This window comes from Poecilia reticulata, chromosome 10 (genome assembly GCF_904066995.2).
Source record: "Poecilia reticulata chromosome 10, P_reticulata-male-v2, whole genome shotgun sequence".
NCBI classification, from domain to species: domain Eukaryota; kingdom Metazoa; phylum Chordata; class Actinopteri; order Cyprinodontiformes; family Poeciliidae; genus Poecilia; species Poecilia reticulata.
In genome coordinates, this window is record NC_088839.1 from 20,861,212 (window position 1) to 20,887,664 (window position 26,453).

The 26,453-nt window shown below is 39.8% G+C and overlaps 1 protein-coding gene across 7 annotated transcripts in view; it reads left to right on the forward strand.

Annotated features, from left to right (window-relative positions):
* The window catches only part of LOC103471465 (protocadherin-1), a 202,408-nt gene that overhangs the window by 76,311 nt on the left and 99,644 nt on the right, over window positions 1-26,453 (forward strand). The window contains exons 4-5 of one of the 7 annotated variants that reach the window (XM_008420495.3): window positions 21,066-21,277; window positions 21,361-25,885. The exons of 5 other annotated variants lie outside the window; for them this stretch is intronic. In XM_008420495.3, the coding sequence (XP_008418717.1) occupies window positions 21,066-21,266 (201 nt within the window). In that variant the 3' untranslated portion in view covers window positions 21,267-21,277; window positions 21,361-25,885. Of the gene's footprint in view, window positions 1-21,065; window positions 21,278-21,360; window positions 25,886-26,453 lie in introns of those variants that run through there. One more of the 7 variants, XM_008420496.3, reaches the window with a different exon arrangement.

Sequence of the window (26,453 nt, forward strand, 5' to 3'; positions counted from 1 at the left end):
AGAAACGGAGGAGGGAGAGTTTGTCTGTTGTTGTGAGGGATCTGTAATGCTTTTCTGTCACTGCGTGTTTTTTTTTCTGTTGAGACTGAATGAGCAGACGTACAGTACTCTTCTGTTTGTATTGTAAACATGAAGCTGGAGGGAGCAGAACAGTAGGTTTGTTTAGCATAAAAACTGAAAACAGCAAAAAAAAAAAAAAAGAAAAAACCCAAAAATAACGGCTAAAATATGCCCACCGGCACCTCCGTCTGATTTGTTTAATCAAAACGAAACAAAACAAAAAACCTAAAATGTCAAAATAACAAATCGTGCAGCTTTACGTCTTAAATGTTAAAGTTTTTTTTCTTTGCAGGTTTTTTTTCAGTTTTCTGTCAGTCTTATGCTCTGTGGATAGGGCTGATGTGCACCTAAGTTATTGTCGCTTTCCTTCAAGGTAATTTGATGAAATGGTTTCAATCAGAGGTTTACGTTGTTATAGAGGATTTTTCTCTGGAATGGTTTCCAGATCATTTGTGAGTCATGCTTAGAAACGGGGTCAGTGGGAGGAAACCAGTCTAATTAAATTAACTCCATCAAGGAGGGTGATAAAAAAATCCATCAACAGGTTTTATATTAGGTAAGGTAACTTTATTTATACAGCACATTTTTCAGAAACAAGGTAATTCAAAGTGCTTTACATGAATTAGAAGAAAAAAAATACAACAAACCAAAGGAATGAACAAAAGAAAAAAAAATGTATAACCCCATAATTAAGAATAAGAAGTCCGTGATTTATAAACCAGGAGTGGTTTCTCTGGATTCTTGTTCTGATCATTTTGATCTAAGGTAATGAGTATTTTCTCTCGATAAACTTAATAAGATTTTCTCTGGATTCTAAGTTAGTTCTAATTCCTGCTTTGGATTGAATGAAAACCTCTGGATCTTTTTGCTCCAGCTTTAGGTTTGATTCCTGTTCTGGGTTGAGTGAAGTATATGAAATAAATGTCATGGTACTTTATCTGTCTAAAGCAAAAATCAACAGCCTCATATTATTGTGATAGCTGACGACGGTGTAAACGTGATTGCAACTATTGACTGCAGGATGCATGATGTCACAGCATCTATAGTTAGGAAATAAAGATGTTTTTCTTTGCCTGATTATTCACAAAGTTTGAGAATATTCAGAGAAACTGAAAAGCTCCCTCATTCAGGTAGAGCTGCTGTTCTATGCACCAAAAGGAGTGAGCTGAGGTGGTTCATCTGACTGGGTGATGTCTCTCATGTCTCAGGTTTCTCAGCAGTCTTCCACTGGAAGAAGACGGAACTCCCAAAGGAACTAGAAACGCCTTGAGATCCTCCTGAATCCAGCCTCTCATACACAGAGCATGGATGGATAGTTTTATTAGACAAACATACAGCATGCTAACTGAATTATTCTCAGCAAACAGATGATGTGTGCTCCTATTCATACCCATGACATAGAAGTGTTGCAGACTGACACTTTGCCCCAGAGTAAAATCTTTAGCCATCAGCTGTGCTCCGGCTTTTTTCTGAGCTCTTTATTTTCAGATTTTTCACAGACATATATGTAGGACAATACCTGCCAACTACAGGTATCTACTGCACTTGAGCTTTAGCTGTGTGGACATGATTTTGGATAGTCCATGTGAACATTTTTTTTTCTAAAAATATTAAAAGGATACTGACTGACTGACTGACTGACTGATTTCCACTAGCAACTCTGTCAAAAATAAAGGTGAACTCTGCTAAATTGAACATTCCCAGAAAATCAAAGACGTCCCAATCAGAATATTGAAGCAGTGATTAACACAGTGGCACAATGTTTACTGTGTTCACAAACTGAATTACTTTCACAAAAGCTGCCGGTTTCAGATTAAAAAGCTGTCGTTCAATTGAAGCTCACACCTCGGTCTCCAACTGATCAGACTTCAGTTCTTTTGATTAACATTCGTTTTGTCAGACAGCTGAAGGATTTTGATTTAATAACCAGCCCGTCATACAAAAACTGCTGTACGACTGGAAAAAGCCTTTCATTCAGCACACCGACGTCCTCTGACAAGCACAGCGTGACTCCGCGGAGCGTTCAGCTGAACCGGCATTTAAAATGAGCCATCAGATGGACCAAAGAATGTTTTTAACAGTCCCGCAGCTGCTGCTCCTGCTGACCCTCGCTGAGCTGGAGAAGGTCATCCCTTTCTCTAAAAGCTCAGTTTACGGCAAACGCGCTGAAATACGACGCAGGCGTTTTTCAGATTTAAACGCTTTTTGTTTTGCGAGGCAGAAACCGCTGTTAAAGGGCTGAGACAGAGAAAAAGATGCAGATTTAATCAGTTTAATCCACTTTGTGAATCTGCTGACCGCTCAGCCGTGGACGTCCCTGCTTTAACTTTCCAACTTTAGCATTCAGAGAAGAGAAGGGATTCCCCTGCCGCAGGAGCACAGGGAGCATTTGTTTTTTCCTCCTCCACCTTGCTGTTGTGGCTGATCCATTCTTGTCTTCTTCCTTCCTTTGTAAAACGTATGGATGCGTAAGGGAAGGAGGAATCTTCCCAAGGGGATGCTGCAAACATGTAAAGCACGGCTCACACACTTCCTGTTAGACTCCTTTGTCTCCCGTCGCTGCACAAAGTGCAAAGGTGACGTCTTGGAAAAAGCTTAAGCCTTTCCAGGATGTAGATTCAATGCATTTACATTGTTGCTGGAAGTCCTAAATGTGATCAACATGTTTGTAGTAATAAATGCAGAAGTTAGGAAAAGGACTTGTTTAGCTAATGTCCAGACTGAAAATAAGGAAAACAAAGTTCACCTTGTGACACTGAAGCTGTTTGAATCAGCTTGAACGGAAATACCTTCTTTCAGAATTGCATTAATTTTAGTTTGCACTTCTTTGCAGCGTTGCTTCAGTGAGTTGAAATGCTGTAGTCGGTAATGAACATGAAACCCTGGTAGTTGGTTCAGTGAACACTTTGAATCTTGGTGCATTAATTATTACGCAGAAGGTTTTAACTGTTTACTAAAGACAACCTTAATTTCCCTACAGGATTAATAAAGTTTTGCCTAACCTAACCTAAAGATAAAGTGTCCAGTTTATCCTTCTTTTTAAAAAAAATACTTTTTAAAACTTCATTTTTAAATATCCTTTGTAACGATTAATGCTCAGAGATTCAAGGTTTCATCTGTGCAGCTATAATAGAGATTACAGTGATTACATTATCAGACTCCTTTATGCCCACATTCAGTTTGAATGATGATCCAGCTTTAATAGACCATCTAATTGCTGTCTTAGTACTGTAAAATGTTACAAACAGTGCTGTCTGTTTATCTCTGAGCAGTTTCACTCTGTAACAATATTTGTCTGGCATTTGGGCATGCTGCCTAAATGGTGTTCTATCCTCCTTTTCCTACGGCCATACGAAATGTTTTGCAGGTTTTTGCTTTGGTTTCTTTCAACATTTGTTGAAATACAATTAGACATGTAATTGTATTTCAGAGTAAAATGTGCGCTTCATGACATCAAATCGCTTTATAACGGTGTGCAAACATACATGCATTCTATTTTTATTCATTTAGCAAGAGATGGCTTCTTAAACACCTTTCTTAGACATGTTGCACAAAGAAAGCATCCATTGTTGGTTAAGGAGGAGGCAAATACTTGTGTTGTGGAGTTTTTCCCTAATTATTCATTTGATATTTCCACATCTTTAAGCGCTCCTCTTTCCCCTTATTGAAATTTCAAGGCAATTTACTTACCATCAAAGTTTGTTTGGAATCGTCTGTAATTCCTTGAGGGTAGAGCACAAGACAGAGTTTGAGGGAAGAAAACTTTGTGTGTTTTGGGACTTTAGTCTGCAGCAGATTAATTTAATTTGGAAGTTGAACAAGGATTTGGTGCTGCATAAGATGTGCAAAAGAGACGAGCCAAGTGTACAACTCTGTTTGCTTATGGGGTTAAAGGACTAAAGTAAAGACATTCACAAACAAAAAGATACAACATTAAAAAAAATCTGCTGTAGTAGCTAAAGAGAGTCCAAAGTACTTGGATCTGCTGGACTTATTCAATAATAATACTTTTGAATAAAAGCAAACAATTGATCTTTTGTAGGAGTGAGAATTCAGTGTTCTTTTTTTTCTCATTTTTATTGCGCAGGATGCACTCATCAGTGCAGCTTTATAGCTGCGCACACGTCCACGTTGTTCATCTGACTCTCCTGATGCTCCACGTGTGGACAGACACGTTTTGGCTTTCAGCAGCTCCTTGGTTCTTGCTGCGACATCCTGCCTGAGCGCTGCATGTGCGTGTGTGTGTGTGTGTGTGTGTTTGTGTTCTTGTGTCAGCGCTGCATCAGTAAAATGTGTCTGTGTGCACGCATTGTGTATGCAGGTGATTTATCTAAGTCAGCGCTCGCTCTGCCGACCACCACAGTTGAATCCTAATTCTGCCTTTGCTGCCTTTATTCCCCGTCAAAGAGCTGCTGTTCATCCAGAGTAAAAAGGATGGAAGGAAAGCACGCTTCACTTTTTCTCTCCTTACATTCTTCCATCTGTCTCACCTGTCTCACACTCCCTCCTCTCCATCCCCAAGGTTGTTTTCTGTCTCTGAGAAAAGGTTTGCAGATTTCCGGAGACGGATGCAGATTTAGAAGGAAAAAAAAAAAAAAAGGGTCCTTCTAGATTAAACCACTTATCACCCGACAGAGCTCATCATTCGTTGGTTGTCTCAGATGAACATGTTTGTCCTCCTGACTATGTTCCATAGTCATTTACTACAGTATTCACCCATCCTTCATAAGTGATAAAAATCTAACTGAGATTAATAGAAAGTTACAAGAAAAGCAGCGGTAATAAAAATAAGTTCTTTACATTCAACCAGCAGAATTGACTCGGCTAAATCTGGATAAAGCCGTCCAAAAAAAAAACACACCTTGATTTAAACAGTGAACACATCATCATATTGAATGGCCATTGCCCACATTTACCTGCAGGGTACCTCAAGGCTCAATTTGAGTTTTCTTTAGCTTCTGGTTGCAAATGCGTTCCTCGGGTTTAATTTTCTTAATTCTTCTGTTGGGCTCCTGTGGCAGCCCAACAGAAACGTGATGTGGTGTTTTTCTTACAAACTGTCGCCGAATGGAGCAAGAGATATATCAGCAGTTCAAGGCTTTATGTGCAGTAATAAAGACGTCACTCCAGTCTTTCATTGTGAAGATGTAATTTAGCTGAAAGATGAAGCTTTATATTTGCTAGTCTACATTCAAATCCTGAATTATGATGTGAATATGATCCGACCTTGATCTGACACAGCTAGCAGGTTTGCTACAAGCTTGAGTCAAGTGCTTTTATGTAGTTTGGCTTGCATTGCTTTACGGGAATTTGTCGAAGTGAACTAACAAACTTTTTCAAGTCCTATGCAACCTTCAGTGCATATTCTCAAAATCTGCCGGTATACTAAATTAATACAGGGAAAGAAACTGATGATAAAAGAACATTTTCTGTTTTCTACTCGCCTGTATTTGCATTAACTACTCTCATCAAACCACTAAACAGACTAAACTTTCTCACAGGACTTTTAATGACTGATTGTTGTGTGCTTGGACCTTTCTCTGTGGGGAAATAAATGATCCAGTTTTAGACCAAAGTACAGGAACTATAGGTGTAAAAACGGCCGTAGACACCAGCGGTCTCATTTATAAATGTAGAGTATGCACAGAGCAGGCCTGAAACGCTCCTGTCACTTTCCATGCAAATTTCGTGATCTATAAAAAACAAAATTGATGTGAGAATGTTGGGTCCCTGATTCAAACTCTGACCCATATGTACGCTGGATCTGAAGACGGGGGAAACTAGCGACACAGATGGTGAGGCGAGGTATTGAATCCACACTGCATCATGTTTCTTCTGACATTTAATTTCTTTCCCAAATCAAACTTTAATCATATATCCACTTTATCTTAAACTTTCAAAACAGCAGGGTTATTTAAGATTCTGCTGGTGAGTCATAGCTATACTAAGAACCTTTCAAATTAAAAAAGACACACCAACTAATTTAAGTCTTAAATAAAAGTCTGCACCATATTTCATCATCGCTTTTTTTCCCCAAACACATTCTACTCCTCGGATGTCTAACAGTTTAGCTTCTGATAGGAAAGAAGTAGAGGAGTCACATTTTTTCTGAACTCTCATCTTAAAGCTGACCTATTTCAATTTAAGATGTTTCTTTGAGGAAACATAATAATAAAAAAAAGCATTCAACATACTGCATTATGTTGAACTGCATAAGGAAGATGCCTCCAGTTTATTCTTCTTTTGGGACAAAATCCTTCATGGATTTTCTCTTTTCTTTTATTCAACGGCACAAACATTCCAGTTGAGAAAATTCTCAGATTAAAGCTTACTGAAGTGTCCAGAGCAAAATAAAGCAACCTTGAAAACATTCCAGAGGTCGAAAAACATTCCACACGCCAGTACATGCGATGCCTCTCTCCAGTCTGACAGTCACCGAGCGAGGCTCCGACTTTCTGTGCAGCTCTCTGTCATTACCGCCGTCTCCCTCCTGGAATGCCGCCACTTGGTTCAAACCGCGTCTTTCTCATGACTCCGCCCACTACTCCCAGTCCCACAAACCAGTCCAACCAAACCAAAAAAAAACACATTCCTCGACGAGTTTGCTTCACTCTGAGGAAAAAGGAGGAGTGAATTGAGTGGAAGAGGAAAGATGAAGACAGAGAGGGTAATGCAGTGTGATGTATTAATCACAGTCGGAGGTAATTGAGAGGCTGAGAGAGGACCGGGGCCAGCGAGCCATCCTCCATCAATGTCTCGTTCTCTGTCTCTGTGTAAACACTGTTACTGTACCGCCTGAATATTAATACAGCAACACTCGGCCGAGCGAGCGTGTACTGACTGATGGTGGAAGTGTCCTTACAAGACTGCGCACTGTTGTTCTTGTTTCCTGCATCACTGAAAGTCTGTTCAGGCTGACACTTTCTCTCAATTTGACCTCGCGGGAAGGCAGAACAAAACTGGTCAATGATTTCATTTTGTTTTTTTTCTTCCCCTCCACCCCCCACCCCCATTGCTGGAAATCAGAATCAGCATCCTTTACACTTTAGCCGACGATAAAAAATATAAGAGCAGTGGGGGAAATGTTAGCCCTGAGCCATAAAGAAACATTTGTCACAAACATCTAAGGTAGAAGCTGTACATCTCCACAAACTGTGTAACACAGTGAGGTGGAAGGATTTCTTTGTTTTTTGTATTATTATTATTATTGTAAATCTGAAAAGTGCTTTGTGCAGCTGTAGCTAGTTTGTTTTACTCCAGGAGAAATTTGTGTGCAACCAATTGCAGCTATTCAGAGGAATAAAGAATAGGTCCATGGTGACACTAAGTGAACTGCACAAATCGTGATTACTTGTTCATTGTAACACTGCACATCTTTTAAAACATACCATTCACCAGCACACCACAGTGATAGAGACAGCATCAGACTTTTGGAATACTTTCCTCAACCTAGTAAATGAGAATAAGCGGCTATATTCTTGAAATTAGCGTGTGACCAAACTTGAGGTACGCCGCAAAGAGGGGGGGAAATATTCCAGGGTAGACGAGTGAAGCTGGACGAGCACGCAGCAGTAATTAAAGCTCCAAACAAATCAGTTTGCACTTGTGGTTGTAATGTGACAAAATGCATAATAGTCTAAAGCAGCACTTCTTATTTCCAGTCCTCTGCATGTTTTAGATGTGCCTCTATTCCAGATCAGCTGATTCAAATGACTGCATTATCTCTTCTGCAGCCATCAAGTGCTGCAGAAGCCTGTTAATCACCCACAGATTAAATCCAGGTGTGTGGCAGAAGGGAAACGGCTAAAACATGCAGGGCAGGGGGGGCCTGAGGACCGGAATTGAGAAGCTCTGGTCTAAAGACTCTGGATACTTTTTAAAGGCACTGTAAATTAATCAGTCTTATATCCAGTGCTGGCATTCGAGTATTTATTTATTTTTTCTGAAATGTTGAACTGCTTTCACAAGCTCGTTTTGCCACTCTCCAGCACAAACACACAGATAACAGCTAATTGGATAATAAGTTGGAAGATGCTCCATCTTTCTCAATCGGCCTAATTTGTTACTGCTCACATGAAGTTTCTCCACCCTCTCTCTGTTGCCTCATTATTCACTCGCACACTGATCACTAAATACAGAGAGACATAACGCAATAATGATAATGCATAACAGCAGCATCTATAACATTATGAAGACTTCTAACAGGATTGAATCCCCCTGGTTACTGTGGGCCATACAGTTTTACATTCGTTCATAAATAAGCTTCGGTTTCACATTAGTCTGCTGTGTTTTAGTTGGAGGCAGTTTTGGTTGCTTCACCGTGGGAATTTATGTGATTCACATCATCGCCGTGCCCTCAACGGGCTCTGTTGTATGGCAAGAGCTTTTTATGTTTCTGCTAATTGCAAGCTGCCTGATTAAAACACCAGAAATAACGAGGTATTATGATCATTATCAGACGCCTTGCATCTAAATTCCTCTTTAAGTCTCCCAGTCTGTGAATGCAATCAAAACTTGTCTGAAATTGTTATTCGTCAGAGTTTTATTGTCAAGAAGGGTTATTTCATGGTCTCAGGACTAATAATGGAGCTGTCACATGCACTGTGATGTGTCCTCTTTCTGTAATTGATGGTGACGTGCAGAAAGAGCCGACGTCGAGGCGGCTGATGGCGTCGGCGAACCCTGCAGCTACTTTTCATCCCGGCTGACCCAGTCTTGTGGCTGGATTTTTTCCTTTTACATTTGAGATGTAATGTTATGGTTTAACTACACACATGCTCTTGTGAGCCTGAAAAACTTAAGGGCATCCATGCTGTTTTCGCAGGAACCAAGATGTAGAGAGGAGCCAGATACTTCTGATCAAATGCATTGATTAACTGATCATCAACACTGTGATCACGACTATAAAAGCAGGAGTTTTGCCAGTTTTCCGCTTGGGGGTGGGGGACACAATCACATGTTAGATGGAAAAAGAAGATCAGCAATGACGGAATGCTTCATGAGACATTCAGCTAACAAGATGAGACACTACGTGATATTTTGGTTCCAGAGTAGGAAATATTATGCCGATAATTTTAAGAAAACAGAAACTCCTCCATTTGCTGTAGTTCAAACATAGAATGAAGATTTTTCAGATCACAAATCTTCTTGCGAAGAAAAGTGTAGAGTAATTCCACTTGACTAGTTGACACATTGTTGTTTTTATTCTTGTCTAATTCTTAGGTGGCCATAGCATCCAAATCTAATTAGTACTTTTTTACAATGGTTAAACTTCCTTTAAGGTACATCTGATTGGTCTCACGCAGAATGCTGTGAGATCTTCTCTTCATTTTTCCCTTGTTCACACGGCACAGACACTCCGACTTTCTTTTTCTGCTGCTGACCTTGGAGCATCAACAAACTCCTTAAATTATCCCCAGACTGACAAAAACCCGGCTTCCTGTTTTCAAACCTGTAAACATGTTTCTGACTCAGACTGCCGCAAATTAACGAAGGAGGAGGAGCTGTGCGTGTGTACCTCTGACTTTAATTAAACCCACAGAATCAGTTTAAAGCCCCAGACTTGCCTGCCTCCTTAGCTGCTGTTCAAACATTTCCACATTTTACTTGGAAGGCACTTTATAATACAGCTCTGTTAATTTCCGCCTTAATTTCAGAACCATTTTCTGCTTTGTAGCTCTCAGTTCTCTCCTGCAAAAAGCTCTTTTAATGTACTTTAAACAAATCATTCGCTTGGTGCAGCCGGTAGAACACTGCTCATTAGGTGCAAATTTAGAAAAAGATTATCTTGTATTTAGGAGGGAATTGAGGAACTCTTAACAAGTGATTTATTTCCTGTGTGAATGACAGAGGTGCAGCCAGCCAAAGTAAACGATTTGCAGCTCATAATCGTCTCTTTGTTAAACCCACCACCCACGATCACCGTAGCACGCACAGTGGTGGAGGCTGGAGACAGTTGCTGCAATATAATGCATTCCTACTTTTAGTAATACAGACTCGTACATGACCGAGCTATTTTATTTACAGCAAAGGTGAACGCTGAAACTCGCACAAACATGGAAATGGATTTTTAACAGAGCTGAGCAAGTTTCCTGTAAAATTACACAATTATGAATCAAAGCTGACCAAAAGGAAATGCGTCACATGTTCCACTCTTTGTTTATGCATCCCTTTGTCCTCATTTTGTCCTTCCTACAAATAGTAATGGGACATGACACCTCATCCCACGCAGTAAAATGCATTAAACGTAAATGAACAGACACATGACGCCTTCATGTCCTCTGGTGTCTCTTCAACTCTGCCTATTTGCATTTTCTCACGTTTTTTTTTTTTTTTAGCACAGAATTTAAAGGTGAGAAATTGGTGTATTGGTCTTTGATCATTAAAATATCTGAGCTACCAACGGATTTGCAAGAAAAAAAAATCACAGGAAATGTTTGCACTTTTGAGAGATTAGTGTTGGAAGTCACTCACACTGATGGATATAATGGGAGACACATGGACGAGCAATGTCAGAGCCTATGGAGATTTGGAGGTTGTGATGTGTTTATGTCCTGAACTGTTACTTTCTATAAAAGCAGATGTCTGAGAGTAGAGAGAGAGAAAAGGGTTAATTATTCTAGCCTCTCTACAACTGCAGAGCGTTCAATTTTACCATTGATTAACCATAACAAATGTGTTAGTCATTCATGAGAGCACGACATGTATTCCTGGAACCTACGGCTACCTTAAAAAAAAACAAAGATTTTTTTCTTGTCCTTTCAATATACTTTTGAAGATTAGAGGTTAGCTAATGAAACTTAATGGGAGCCATAAGGAACTTAGAGTTTACCTTTTGGCTCCTTCATAGACGTTTTTAGAACATACAGGATTCTTCTCTCCATTTAATCTCCAGGATTCTTCGAGTGTCACTGAATGGACACTTGACGTGTCCATTCAGTGACTTATTTTACCTTTTGGTTCTTTTTGGGATACTTTCTGGCTGTTCCTAGCCTGGCAAAAATCAGCCCCTACAGTTTGTTTCGTACCGAGGATCTGGGCTGTTCGCTGTTCCTGGAGGAGTGGACTCGGTTTAGGTTTTAAATTTTACCCAATTGCTAACATTTGCCTGTGATGCATGTAGTGCACCAATTCAACGCTCGGATGATCACTGTCATTTGCATTTGCTGTAAACAGCCATCCTCCACTATGAAGAGAGAAATGCTGATCCAAACAAGGTGACTGTTAATGTTCAATCGATATTAGGAAGCGTGGCTAACACGGACCAGGCAACTTTGTTCGCTTGCTCCACTACCATTGCTAAAAGTACAACACCTTCAGACAGATCATCCCCAGATTCAGTTTTCTTCAAATGTTAAGTAAACATTTATACTTTCAGTTTGTTTTTACTTTACTTTTTTTAAGTCTGTATCAGAGGCTGAAATCGAAAAGTTGAAGCAAATGTTTTTTTTTTTTTAGATAACTGTCTTCCCTACATTAATGAGTTTCTTTTTCAAGAGGCTTTCTTGGTCTTAATGGGTTTAATTAATTTGAGCTCCTTTATGGTCAAAGGCCAACTTCCATGCTTTAATAAGGCAAATTACTCAAATCCTTACTGAATCTTTAAATAGCCTTGTGGTTTAGAACTTGAAATAGAAAAGTGAAGATTTTGAAACACAATGGAACTACATGTAAATTAAAGCAGTTCATTAAATGTCACTCTAAAAACATCTACATACACTCAAAAGGACACTTGTATTGAAACAATGTGCATGTACTGATCAACGTACCGGCTCACAATAAGTATCATTTCTTTTCTCAGAGAGAGTAATAGGCTGACATTTTTCTTCTTTTTTTATGTGTTTTAACGCTGAATTTCTTGGGCGTTTTCTGTTGTTGGTTTCAAACTAAGCCAGTTTCATTTTGACAGCGTTTATTGACATTATGAAGAAGACTTTTCCCCTCCTCATTGTGATTCAGAGGAAACAGCCACCTTCCTCTCAGTCTCTCCTTCTGTCCGCTGTTGACAGGACTTGGCCTTAGCGTTAGCATTAGCCTGTCCACTCATTCCCTTTGGGCCTGTTGTCTCTTTTGGCTAGCTGTAGAACTCTTGGCAGGCTAGCAGCTAATCCAGACTGGATGCTAATGAACTCTGGCCAGTGTCCACCTCGTTCCTGTAGAGATGTCTGCTGCTATAGAGCCCAATAGCTAACAGGCCAGCACAGATGAGCAGGGAGGCAGAAAGACAGAGCAGTGAAAATGAGCTAACTGGCCATCTGATAGCTCTTTTCTATTGTCTCAATTTGTGAATAATTCAAGAACACAGCAAAAAATCAGCAGAATATATGAAAGAAAACAGGAATTGGAAGTGAATTTGGAGAGACTTCATTATCAATGCAGCCCAGTAATCCTGCCCATTAAATGCACAAATTTTATTAGAATCTTTCAACACAATGTAAAGCTGGGGTAATGTGAAGATGAGTTGTCATTGAGTCAACTGCTTGCCATATTGCGAGCTTTGACTTACTTAACTCTTTGAGAGTAAATTCATTTGTGTTAAAATCTCATTTTCTGTTTCTTCTTTGAAGTTCCAGTGTTATCTTACCTCAGAAATGGAAACAAATTGTGTCTGTGATAATTGATTTACAAAGTTTCTCAAGATCCACTTTGAAAAACATTCTTTGCTGAACTTCAACACTAATTCAACCCTTACAGAGAACTTTGTGGCTCCGTTCTTAGGATGTCTGATGAACAAATCATAAAAATGTAAATTATAAGTCATTTTCTGAATAGCAAAAACTATGTTGGTATAGATTCTTACATGACCATCAGAGGTACAATAATGCAACCTCTGTTCTTTGAAGACATTTTGGCCCTATATGAACTGAAAACCCTTTTCAGTTCATATTGAAGAAAACTGTTTGAAGGTTACTGTACTTTTTCTCTTAATCTTTGAAGATTTTTCACCTCTCATCTAGTACATCAAGGCTGAGAACATTGAACCTTTTTGCTGATTTATATATGTTTTGGTAAATACTTTCACTCACATTCCTATTCTTTCCCTTTATTTCTATGAAGGGTAAGACTTAGGTTAGAGGGTCTAGCATAAGGCTAGAATGTTTTCTTAACTCTAAGTTGATTTGATGCCCAAACATGATCCACAAAAAAGAAGTTTTGATGCATTTCTGATTCTCTGTAGCATTTTAATAGCTAGATATTATTTTCAATATTTGTTTGGCAAATCCAAGGTAAAATCTGTTAAGTGATTATTAAAGTTTCCAACATGATTCTTAGAAATCTTCTGTCTGATCAGGTAAAAAGAACGAATCCAAATCAGTGGTGCCTTGTTTTCTCTGCCATTTTGTTTGCAACAGGTTTTCCTTCCTGTTTCAGTCGGACTCTCTTTGTCTTTGTTTAGATGTCATTTATTCCCACAGCAGAGGCTTCTCTCTTTCACTAAACACTGCGTGCTGCAGCGCTCTGTCAACTTCCCTCTATTGTTTCTAGACAATCGACCTGACCTCCACTGGCATGCAACTATTTTTACTGCTCTCACAAATGGACTTATATAGAAACACACGTGCATACGGGGCTGCTACCTCTTCAGGCGTACCTGCGCACACATGGTGCTGTAAGAGATCCCTCTAAAACAACTGAGCTGCAGACAGCCATCCTCAGAGCTGGTGTGATTTATGACCCTCACGTATGACGATGGAGAGAGGAAGAGAGAGAGGGAATGTGCCGTATAGAGTGGAGTGGAAGACTGAAGGGGAAACTTGAGTTTAAAGAATGGATGTGTGTATTCGCTTTTTCGTTTTTTTTTTCTCCAAAGACATTCCCAGGAGGAAAGGGAAGAATGGAAGAAAAGTAACAATAACAAAAAAAAAAAACATTCCTTTGATCCACATGTTCCTGATAAAACCCACACTGATTTTTACAGCTGGTGTAAATCCGCAAACGTTACACTCAGATCTAAGGCTATAAAAGGCAAGACCAGACCGAACATAATCTCTCTAAAAAGTACAAACGAGGTGAAAAGTCATATTGAACAATATAAAAGTTTTGTTTTCTTTTACTTTCAGGTGAAAATTGTCACTGACATCAAGCCAGATAATGTGGAAGGGGAGAGAGTTTTCATAAGCACAGATAGTCTTTTCCGCTGAACTCTGACTGATCTTTACCTTTTCAGATCCCATTTCTTATCATTTCTAAAGTGTTCATAGAGTGGCCGAAGCAGGATAACAGAAAATCTCAACCCAATTTTAGGAAAATCAAGAGAAACCCTTCCATGGTTCTCAATGGTTTCATTCATTAGACTTTTCACTCTGTTTTTCAATGCTTCAGTGGATGCTAAAGGGTGATAGAAATCCCTAAATTACATCATAAAATTAGAAACTAAGTTTTCCAAATCAAAGAAGGAATTATTTTAAACACAACTGAATTTTTAAAGGACTGTAACCTCAGTGGTTTTTCAGAGTTTAACTTATTCCCCAACTTTTATATGAATCAGACCTGACCTGCAACTGCTGCTCAACCGAAATTCTCTCGTCTTTAAATGTCAGACAGGATTAAACACCAAACCTTTCCCGATGGTACTGTAATAACAGAACCATTTATATTTTGTGATCTTTGAGGTTTAAAAAAATGCTGGAAGATATTTTTCCTGAGGTCACACATTTTTGCCCCTGGATTTGGTTGACTTCACGAGACGCCTCTTTTATCAAACCGGTAGTTAGAGTTTATTATTTTGAACTGAGGCTTGGAGAAAATAAGACAGATTTCTGCAGCAGATGCCAGAACTTCACTTCGAAATCATAGTTTCTCGTCTTGCTTTTCTTTGTGTTGAAGCTGGACTGTAGCCGAGCGAATCAAAACCACATTTCCCACATGCTCATCTCTCCCTTTTCGCCCGTTTTATCACTCCACCTTTCTCTCATTCTTTCATCCTCCCTCACTTTATCCTGGAGCCAATTATAACCTGCTGCAGCGTTCCTGAGTGGGGGGAGGCAGGGAGGGTGGGAGGCGTTCTCAGGGATTAACATACCAGAGCTGTCAGCTGGATACCTCTCCATCACTCCTTTCTGTCTCCAAAGTTTTCTTGGCTTTTTTGTGAAACTTCTGGTAAATGACAATACACACAAACATGAACACAGCAGCGCAAGGGGAACCCGGCAATGACACATGGAGTTAGGATTATGTAAACACATTTGAACAGAGAGAAAGCTTTTCAAAGATCCAGCCTCGGATCCATCTGCACACTGTCAAAATGTATGCTCTGCCTACACAAAACAAACACATCGTGCATTTTGTGGATTTGCTGTGCTGCACATTGGAAAACATTCTTGTCAGCTAAAATTCAAAAAATTATCTAATTTACTGCAAAATTGGTCCAAATCATCATATCTCTTCCACCGTGCCTGAGATTTATGGTTGGTTTTCTCCAGATATGAAGTTGAACATTATGGCCACACATCTCTACTTCGACCTGCTTTATCCGAAGGACATTGTCCCAGAAATCTAGTGTTTTGCTCAGACGCAGCTTTGCAAGCTGAAGTTGTGCTGCTGTATCTTTTGAGCTAGAAAACGCTTTCTACTTCAATCCAACTTTTTTCCAATTACCATATTGTGAACCCAAATGTCCAATATGCAAAATGAGGCCTGCAGAGTGTTAGCTGGAGCTCTTGGGTTATCTGTCATGTATCTGAGCATTGCAAGGTCTGACTTTGGCCTAAATTTCAGGGGATGTCTAATCCCTGGGAGGCTGGAGAATGTTTTAAATATTTTCCTCTTGTGGATGATCTTTCTCATTGTAGAGACTTTAGAAAGTTTGAAAAGGGTGTTACGAGTTAAGTTTAAAATGAAAACTTTGTTAGGAGCCAATTGTTACTATGCCTTGGTAAGTAAAGCACGTAATTTGAAAGTGAATGTACAATAACCAGGACTGTTGTATTTATTCCATGAGAAGCCGGGAACATTTTTTTGGCAACCTTCATCTAAATCTGGACATTTTATTGTTTGCAGACCAACGATAGTCTCTTACAAAACATTTGTGAAAAGTCTTTTGAATCTGTATATGCAAGCCAAATGCTTGAGTGGCAGATCCAACACATCAGCAAGCAAGAAATGCACACACAAACAAAAATGCTGCAAACAAACCCTATGGTCAGTTGAAGAGGGAGGAGTGGCGGATTTCTCTGGGTGTGTTGAGTGTTGTTTTCCTGTCTGTTTGCTACCCGTTGGAACTGTGTTCAGTGATCTCAGAGTTTGAGAGACCCGCGATGGATCAGCAAGGCGGCAGAGTGAAAAATGCCAGCAGCAGCAGATTTATTCAAGTTCATTTCTCTCAGCTGAGCATCTCAAAGTACAGGGTTTCTGTCAGTGTCAGTTTTGAATATATATATATATATATATATATATAAAATATACACGACAAAACATTTACTTTGTTGATTGTGTGCGTCCGTGTGTGAATCCTACTCTAAAAGCTGTTTACCAGAGGATGTGACTTGCGTGCGATGCTGGAGGTGAAGGTGCTCCAGACTTATGGATTCATGTGCAACACTAGATTTACTGCCTCACTGATAACACACACACACATACACACACACACCTTCAGCGAGGAGGAATGCAAGCGTGCGGGTAAAGTCTTGGAACCACATGAGAGAAAGTCAGCTGACCTGCTTTGAAGGAGTTGATGTGAGGAAGGCTGATGCTGGGCGACAGATTCAGCGATACTAGCTCGTTTCTCTTGCACAGAGTCAGAGAACAAGCATCGGATTGTGGATGTTGTCTGTGCAGCTACAAAATTTTCAAATCAGAGAAGGCTGAAAGGCAGCAGTGGCATGATCTTGATCGAGGCATTTCTGTTGGCCTTCCTCACTTCATGACTTCTTTGTTTGCAGTATAAAAACACAAAGTCAAGTAAGTGTTTTTATTGTTGTTATGTAGAGTTTTTCAGCTAAATCAAGACTCAATGACCTGACTGTCCCCTGACAGTGCGACCCTACGTAACAAAGCTTTTTGGTCAAGTCATGACATTTTGCCTGATTTGTTTTTATCCATCCATTTCTGCATTTCAGGCTGCAGAAAAGACGATACTTAAATTCATCTCCCAACACAGGAGACTTTCAGGGATTAAGGATAAAAATCCATCAATAATTTCAGTTATAATTCTGCCCCATTCTTCCTGCGAATATTTTAAATTCATCCGCCACACTTAAAAGCTTACATTACAGTATAGTTTGTCCTCTATAAAATAATTGTTGTAACAACAGCATAGTTTCCCAAAGTAGTTCTTTCAATTCCATCAGCTGTTGATAATTGATGATTCTTGATGCAGAATCATAGATTGCATCAGTCAACAGTGGAATTGCCTCATAAAATCCCTCCAGGTTCATTGAATGGTGTAGTGATATTCTGCACTGTAGACTTACAGATATGCAAATTATGTCAAATCTTTCTTTGAGAATGTTTTAGCAGCATCTATGAAATGTTCGAGTGCTAAAATCATATGTCCCTTTTGTTCTTCAAAGCTTTTTCATGAAAGCAGCACAAAAGGAATAATATCATTAATCCTATGCTTTGTCTCTTGCTTAATATCTCACCAGACGCCTCTTTATTTAGAATGTGTTGCAGCCTAAAAGGCAGGGATGGTGACAAAATGAGTACAGTCTCAATTTCAGTGAGAGTAATACCTCTATTTTTGGTTGTTTATTTTCCATTTGTATTTTACATATACTCTGCTTTTCTGATTTAATGGCGTATAATAATGTTTGTGGCACATTTTGTTCTGTAAGCCAAGTTTAGTCATGTTCTGTGCAAGATTTGAATAGTTTTTGGTAAATGAGAAGCTAAACAAATTCTTTTCAGACTTTTGTACTTACTTGTAAAGCAGAGTTTTTTTTTTCTCCAAGTAACATTAAAATAATGAAGCATTTTTTTTTCTATTAATGTCAACAAATACAAAAATGACAATCGGTTAGGTTTTCAGTGCTCTGTTAACAGGCTTCCCAATATTTGGTATCTCTTTTCTTTTTTGTGCTACATGAAGTTCAGCCACATAAAACTCCTTCCACAGAAACAAGAAGTTGGAGAACACCTTCTGTTGACCGTTCATTCTGGAGGACTGGTGATTGTGAGAGGCAGCAGCATGAGGCGAGAGGTGTTTAGCCAAAAAACCCCCACTAAAACCCAAAATGTTTGTCCCTGTGATGATAATAGAGCATGTCTCTGAGTGCAACAATGTGGCTCATTGAAGTGTTTTTGTCAGCTGAGTTGAGTTTTGTTTCTGGAACCGAGTCAGCCAAAGCAAGAAAAGGGGGGAAAAAAGCTGCTGTGGAAACAAATATTTTTCTCTCTTTCCCGTCGTCGTAACTCTGAGGTGAAACTCTGTGCTTATCTCAAACCAAACACACACACGCAAACACGCGCACGCACCCATACACACACACATCCACAGTGCATCCATAGTGTATTTTGCATAGGGTTTTTTTTTCTGCCTGAGCTGATGGAAACTCATTTCCCTGCTGCAGTGGCTTCATTTGGATTCATGTGGGAACTTTACATGGAAACACAAAGCTGCTGTTTGTGCGCTGCTTCACTGCCTCTGCAGCTCCACGATCAATGGCCATTATCAGCAATCGGACTCTATCAGTCCAAGCTTTTAGCATTTTATCTGAGTGATAAACTGCCCGTGGAGGTATTTACTTGAGTTTTATAAATGCCCATAAGCTTTTCTACAGAATCATAAACAGTCAGGGTTGCAAATGATGAGAGCAGCGGTGCTCTTCAGCCCGGAGGTGCTAGAAAAGGGAATTGAGTTGTTGCTACTTTGAAGGAGAGAGAGAAGTGAGCCATGTTGTCTCCGCTCTGAAAACTTCCTTAGTGGTGCGTCCTTCAGTTTTCTGCTGCATTGCAAAGAAAATATAGTGGCAACATTCTGTCACAGACAGGAACCTTGACAACAGGGCAACGTAAAATTAAGTGCTTCCCCTGCCATCGGAATAAATTGTAAGTTTATTATTTTTCCAACAATGGGATGCTTAACTCAGTAATCAGTAACTTATTTTCTTCCTGTAATAAAAGTCCACAACAACAGCACACATTTGAAAGCTTTTCCCTTTAAATATTTTAGTTCTCCATCTCCATTTTCAGTCAGCCTTCGTAAGCTGTGTGCACATGTTCTGCTCCTGTTCCTGTGTAACTTACATGCAGCAGTAAACACATACAGACAACTTACAAAGCTGCTCAGATCGGCACAGCAGGCCATTTCTCAAAGTGCTGGCACCCCGCTGCAGCATCGAACTCGCAACCTTCAAGAATAGAAAGGAAGAGAGACGAAATGAGGGAAACCGGGCGGTGCTGTGGATTAGTTTGGCCGCTGCGGCTACATGAATTCTCATAGAAACTCTGCCTAACAACTTCATCCCTCAGGATAATGCAAAGATTCTTTTCCTCAAAGATTTCTTGAAATTTCTTTCCTAAAGGCTTTTGTTTGTTTCTCTGAGAACTTTTATTGACCATACACAAAATAAAAATGAAATATTTACTGGATAATTAAATCGTGTTTTGATATCCTTCTTTGGCTTCTGTTCCCAAACCAAATAATGATACGAGAACCTGAAACTGGTTTCCACCGTAGGGTGTCCAGGCCCTTGTGAAGTCACTGCCTCTTAATCAAAAGGATTCAGTGCAGGCGAATGGGGCGTCTCTTTGGGACATCTCTCAATTGAGGTTATCTTGATACTTTCCACTATAGGAGAAGATCCAGGGGAGAAACCTGAACTTGTAGGAGGGACCATACTTTTTTCCTTAGCTGGATAATGCCATGCAGCTCAGGAAGAGGTGGCGTCTCTTAGGAGAGGCATTTGTCCTACTTTCATTGACGTGTTACTACTGTGACCCAACCTCTGCCAAGCAGGATTCTAGGAAGTAATAAATGGATTCAAATTCATGACAAAGTTCTGTAATCCATATGTATCTTGATCTTTCTTTTAGCTATAAATTAAGCTGGAGTGTGTAAAATGACTTGTACAACCCAGAAACTTTCTCCTGAGAGCCAGCTTTACTCTGACACTGTTTTCCTGTAGCCTAACTGAAGGATGATGTAAATGCATTTTGTTTGCCTGATTAACATTTTAAATGCCCCTCAGCATTCGATTTACTGTCGCATAATCAAAATATTACCCGATACATGGAAATTTGGATTCATCCGTCATGAGTCACCGTTGAGCAGTGGTTGGTCCGTCGCTGCCAGAGGGATATAATAAAAAATGACACATATTGTGAGGAAGAGTGGGGGCTCGACAACAAGTTTGTGCCCTGGGGGGGTTAATCCGACACTTGAGATGGATTTGGACAAAGTGTTGAATAATTTATAACGTCGCCACGCTGCTTTTAAGGCAGAGAGTTGCCGTGCTTCTTAAGGCTGTTGCTCAGACTCCATCGCCTTTTCTTTTTTGGGACCAGGAATACTTTAAGAAAATTACCGTGTCGACCTGAAGGGTCAGTGCACCAAAATGTTTCATACATGTTGATATTCGCACCTCCTCTTCCTCCTTTGTCGCGGCACTCCCCGGTCATCTTTTTTTTTCTCCAGATTTTGAGCTCATCCTTCATTCTTTGCTGGGATTCAACACATTTGTGTCGAATTATTGCTGGCAGCCGTTCATCTTGTGGTCCGAATGCGTGCATGCGTCTGTGTGAACATGTGATAATAAGTGTGTGTAGGTTTAGGAGTGCGTGTGCGCATGCATACTTGATAAGGACAGACTTTTATAAGCATGCACAATGCAGCCTCACACACTCTTATCTCCCACAGAGGGAGGTAATGAGGATCTCTAATACACACATTCACACTCCCACACACACACACGCATGCACACACTTGGTTATCTTCCTCTCCGTGTCTCGGCTGACAAACACCCAGCGAGGCGTCCTGCGTTCCTCCTCTCACTGGTTTTTAATCATCTCTGAACAATGTGGCCCACTGAACGCGCCTCCTCCTCTTCCTCTATCACCTCCTGCAGGAGTTTGAGCTGCAAGAGGAAGAGGAACCGACCTGGACTTCTTATCAGCCTCAACCCACCTTCGTCCTGCTCCTCCAGCTTCCTCTTCCCCCCGCTGCTCCTCTTCCTCTCCTCTTATCCTCCTTATCTGCTTTAATTCCTCCTTTCTGCATGATGGATTTAACGATACATCCACGGCCTCGCTGTTGCCTCTCCCCGTGATGGTAATCAAGGTCAGTTACTACAGATTCAAGGAAAAATGGCTCATCATGCCTCTCTTGTTTTACATAAGTGCACATGTGCGTTTTACCTGCAGACGGCTGAGCATTCGTCAGTGAAGAAGCTGTTTGGGGGGAGGAACTTCCAACAAAGTGCAGCATTAACAGTTTCCTGCAGAAGAGAGGCCGTGATGAAGCATTTTCCCTTGAATTCTTAATTACTGACCTTCATCGCCATTACCACAAACTCTCTCCAGCTCTTTATATACAGTTTGGAGGGTGGGAGGAATGCTAACAGCAGAAAATGGGGCAAAAATGCAAATATAAATAAAAATATCACCACGGCAAAAAGGATGCAATAAAGGTTCAAAGTATTTTCTATTGTAGAATAAGGTCTACAAGGTGATTCAAAGTTCATTTTACACATCATTTAACTGAGTTTCTGTCATGTTCGTTCGAACATTAACATTCTGTTTGACTGAGTGTTTTAAATCTAAAAATCTCTTATATTGATGACCACTAACATATATAATAGGTTTTTCCATTTTAATAAATTGCTAAATGCCTGTAATATTTCCCTATTTTTCACGTTTCATAATAGTGCTTTTTATTATGGCATCGCTCATCTTCCTTCTTCCTATTTTGGATCCCTTTATTGTTAATGATGCTTCAGTTCACATCAAAAAGTCATAAAAATAACAAAAGTTCATTAATTAATCCCAACCCTCTCTGGGAACCTCCCTTGTGTTTCGGGCTGATGTTTGACACAAAGTAGGGCAGAAGAGAACAGCATAGCTGGTCAGAAATACAGCAACTATTTATTCACTCACAGTGCGACCATCTGGAGGACGAGGACATGGTGTTCAGCTAAAGGATAGCGGCAGGGTGTAGACTGAGGTAGAGGTTGCGCTCGATGTTGGTTGGTCTTTTTTTTTTCTTTTTTTTTTCCCCTCCCCTCCCCTCTGATCTGCTCCACTTTCTCTTAGTTCAACATGCTGAGGAGGCACTTCTATTTCCAGCAAACAAACACGCAAACGCAATCAGTACAAAAAGGGCAACAAACAAGAGAGGGTGGGAGGTTGTCTGTTCTGTTTGGGCGGTGGAGGTGTTAGACAGGCAGGAGAGGGATCCAGACGCCTTGCTCCGTAAATACAGAAGTGATTTATTTCTTAATACTCACTCAGCAAAGTGAACGGGGAAAGTTAGAGGCAGCGGCGAGTTATTAATAACACAACCTGGCACACTTTGCTTTCCCAAACACACCTGATCGAGAAGAAGACCGTCCCAAAATCCCAGGCAGGCGTCGCAGCCCAATATTTAGAAAAAGAAAGTTGTTCTTCTTTTATTGCTGTCTTTACTCGGGAATTCTTAAATCGTCAACAACAAAGCCCATTCCTGTCTTTGCTAAAAACATCTTGTATATAAAGTTGTGCTCACAGGTTTACATAGCCTGGCCAATTGGCCACGTTCTGTGTGTGTGTACTTCTGTGTCTGTGTGGTTTGAAAATAAAAATGACAATAGAAATCAACCAAATTGCTCTGATCTGAAGTTTACATTGCCTAGTTTTTTAATTCCACCCATTTCCTCTTTAGCACTAATGACGACTCAAAATCTTGTGTAATTTGTAGATGATTCTTGGGATTTGTTGTATAACCCGAATGTTTGAGATCTCGCAAAAGTGACTCAATGACACAAAGTTCAAGAGACAAATATGAGCACTCTGGGATTTTCACTTTCTCCTGTTTTAGAAAATGACAGGTGGACTTGGTCTTATGTTTTGGATCACTGCCATGCTGGCAATTATTTAGCCGTCTTGTTATCAATGTCGATCCCTGTGCCTCTGTTGATCACACATTAATGCCAAACATCAACAATCCAGATCATGGTGTCAGTGTAGAAATAGAGTTCTTTTATTTCATAGTGCTTGCAGATTTCTCTCCTTCTGCAGTGTTAAAGGTTGTGGCCATAATATCCACTTTTGGCCTCTTAACTCCAAACAACTTTGTTCCAGGAATCCGATTGGTTGTTTTGTCTCCCATAATTAAGCTGCTCTGTTTCGTTGGCAACGTAACAGCTTTCTTCTAGCAACTCAGCCAGGTAGCCCTTCCCTCATCTGCCTCCTCATTGGGAGTCTTGTATGTCAGCTGAAGTTATTAGTTTGTCTGCTTCACTCACATTTCTTTTTCGTAATGGTATAGTGATAATTATTATTACTATTTCTAAGTCCTAACTTAAAATTTGAACACTGCTGAATTTTCTTTTTCAGTTTTTTCAATAATGATTTTGTTATTTTATACACCAGTGAGGCATGGTACTACAACTACTATCATGATTATCTCTTTGTCATTGCTCCTGATAGGCAGCACAAACCCATCCTGACCTCAAACTTGATGCGCTACTTGCATGCTACCTTTTGCAGATGATATAGCCCTAGAGTATGAAGAATGACAGTTTGCCGCTCCAAGCTTGGAGAGAAAATACTCAGATACAGCTTCTTGTTAGGGCCGAGTTTCTGTCACAAGTGAAAGAATTGAAATACTGGTAGAAAGTTGGTATATATAATAGGAGAGGAAGATTGCAGCCAGAGCAGTAACGTTTTGACGTTTTCAGTTTACCAATTAATCTATTTCCAACTCAGTCTTGTGGTCATGAGCTGTGGTGGGGACCAAAAGAGGGAGTCATGGAAATAAGCTTTCTCCAGACTTTGCTTAAGGCTTTGGATAAGAACAGAAAGGCAGACACTTGATTTAGGGAAACATTTCTAAAGCACCTGTTCATATGCCCTGGATCAAAGCTGGTGATATGCAACTACAAAGTCATTCTTAGAGGAAGTGTGCAAGCCAGTGTTGGATATCTAAATGAAATAAAATAAAATAAAAAAAAACAAAACAAGTTTGACATGACTTTAAAAAAAATATTTTTAAAAACATGTAACAGAGACAATTCATTGTCCATATTACTATATATTTGCTGGACTGCCCTCTAGTGGAATCTTTTAGTGGCAGTCTATGAATTATACAGACAACAAAATATTTTGATCAGAAAACCGACTGTTAGCTCAGGCAAAAAAGTTCAATTATCGGTTATGTTTCATTAATTACCATGAGGTGTTAGGTCTGCTGAAGCAAACACAGTTCAACAATGGGAAATCCAGAACTAAATCACGCCTCGTTGTGACTTTTCTGCCTTGCAAAGTTGGTAGAAAAAGTGGAACAAACCCCCTCCTTTATGTAACACATCTGGTTCTGTGCCAGTACAGAAATACAAACTGACCTTTCTGAGCTCTTCCACATTCTTCGGGGAGGGAAGACAGGAAGTGAGAGTGCTCAGAGTCCAGTTATATCTGAGTGTTTGAACCTGTTCACCTGCAGAAGACGCCTGTCGCCTGAAGCATCAGGGATCTGGGCCTTTGATGCCTTGGCAGCACAATGTGTCTGCACAGGTTAAGGTGGGAGCTCCATTGTGGTTTTAGTTTTGCACATTTTCCATCACTTTGACACTAATATTGCAGTTTTCACCTGCACACTGAGACGAAACAGGTATTTTTAAATCCTTCCAGGTTTAGCTGAAATGCTCAAACTGTTTTGGAATGCAGGTGATAAAGCATCAGGAGACCCTGAGTCCTAAAAGCTACTGTTTCCAAGCAAAACAACAACAAAAAAAAAAACGAAAAAAAGAAGCACGACTTATAGACAGACAGATACTCTATTGATCGCATCTGGGAAATGATGTGTATATCAATATATGAACAGTGAGGTACAGTGTATGTTATCACATACACTGGTTTAAATTCAGAATGCAGAGGTTGATCACCTTCTACACTTGTATAACTTATTGAAAGTGGCTTTATTGAGACGCAGACAGATGAATAAAATTCATAGATGAAGCTGAGAGGTTGTGTGTATACACTCTGGGAGTTGACCTGCTGGTTTCACTGGTTCTGGGGCCACTCAGTTGCCATAGTGATCGACCCGGTGATGGTGCTCTTCAGTAGCGCTGGCCCGTCCATTGTGTTTGTGCACATTTGAAGTGTTTGACCGTGTATTGTGTGCCTTTGAATTAGGACACTTTTCTTGGCAGCCCTTTTTGTCTTTGCACAAAGTGTGCTTGTGTAAGTGTGAATGGTGTCGAGCATCCCCGCGGCGCTACAGGGAGGCTAATTGTATTTTAATTACAAAACCATCAAATGCTGAAGTCAAACAGTTACCTTCCACCCACAGAAAGACACACAAAAAATGAAAGAAAGTGTGTGTTTGACCATGAACAGACACTAATGACTAAAACACACACTGGATATTCTTTTACAATATAGTTTACATTAAATACTTTTGTAGCTGCAGACCATGTTATCACTTCTCATTTGTATATGAGAGTGAAATGTTATAAATAACAGGGGAATAATAGGGCGACTTGCAGTTAGTGCTTTAAACCCACCAGGGGGCCACTCGTGTTGAACATTTCTCTGATTAAGTGTAAATATATTGTGTTTGTATTATTATAGTTCACTACATGTTCTACATTCAGGAGGACTTAAAGTTAGCACATTTTACCTTTTTGTTGTTATTGTTCTGAACCTGCATTTTAGTCACTTTCCCTTTCGATTAAATATTTTTAAATTAAACTGGTGGGCATATACGCCAACAGTTAATAACAGTTAGTAAAAGACTGTAAAGCTGACAGAATGATCTGACTGATTGACTTGTTTGGTGTCTTTGGGAAGAAATTATCTATGGAAAAAAAAAATCAACACTTCAATGTTTTTTCTTTTTTGCATTGTCATAATGGGGGGTATGTGTATGTAGAATTTTGAGAAAAGGGATTATTTTAATACAATTTGGAAAAGACTTTAACATAACAAAATGTGGGAAAGCTGAAGTACTGTAAATACTTTCTGGATGCACTGTATATATATGAAAATAGAGCATGATGTGTTTCAACCAAAAGGCAGATACAATAGAAGGACAAAGACATTGTTATTTTATTTTATTTTGCCCAAGGCTGCAAGAAGAAGAAGAAGAAAATTATTTCTTCACAAGAACTAAAGTGCAAACTTCCAGGAAGACTTCTTATGTCTTTCCCACTGGTGCAAAACCACTTCATTGTTTGCGACAGCATGTAAGACAAACATTCTGATCACCATATGTGTGAAGAACCTTCAAGAACATAGATATTGGTTTGTTCTTGCAATAC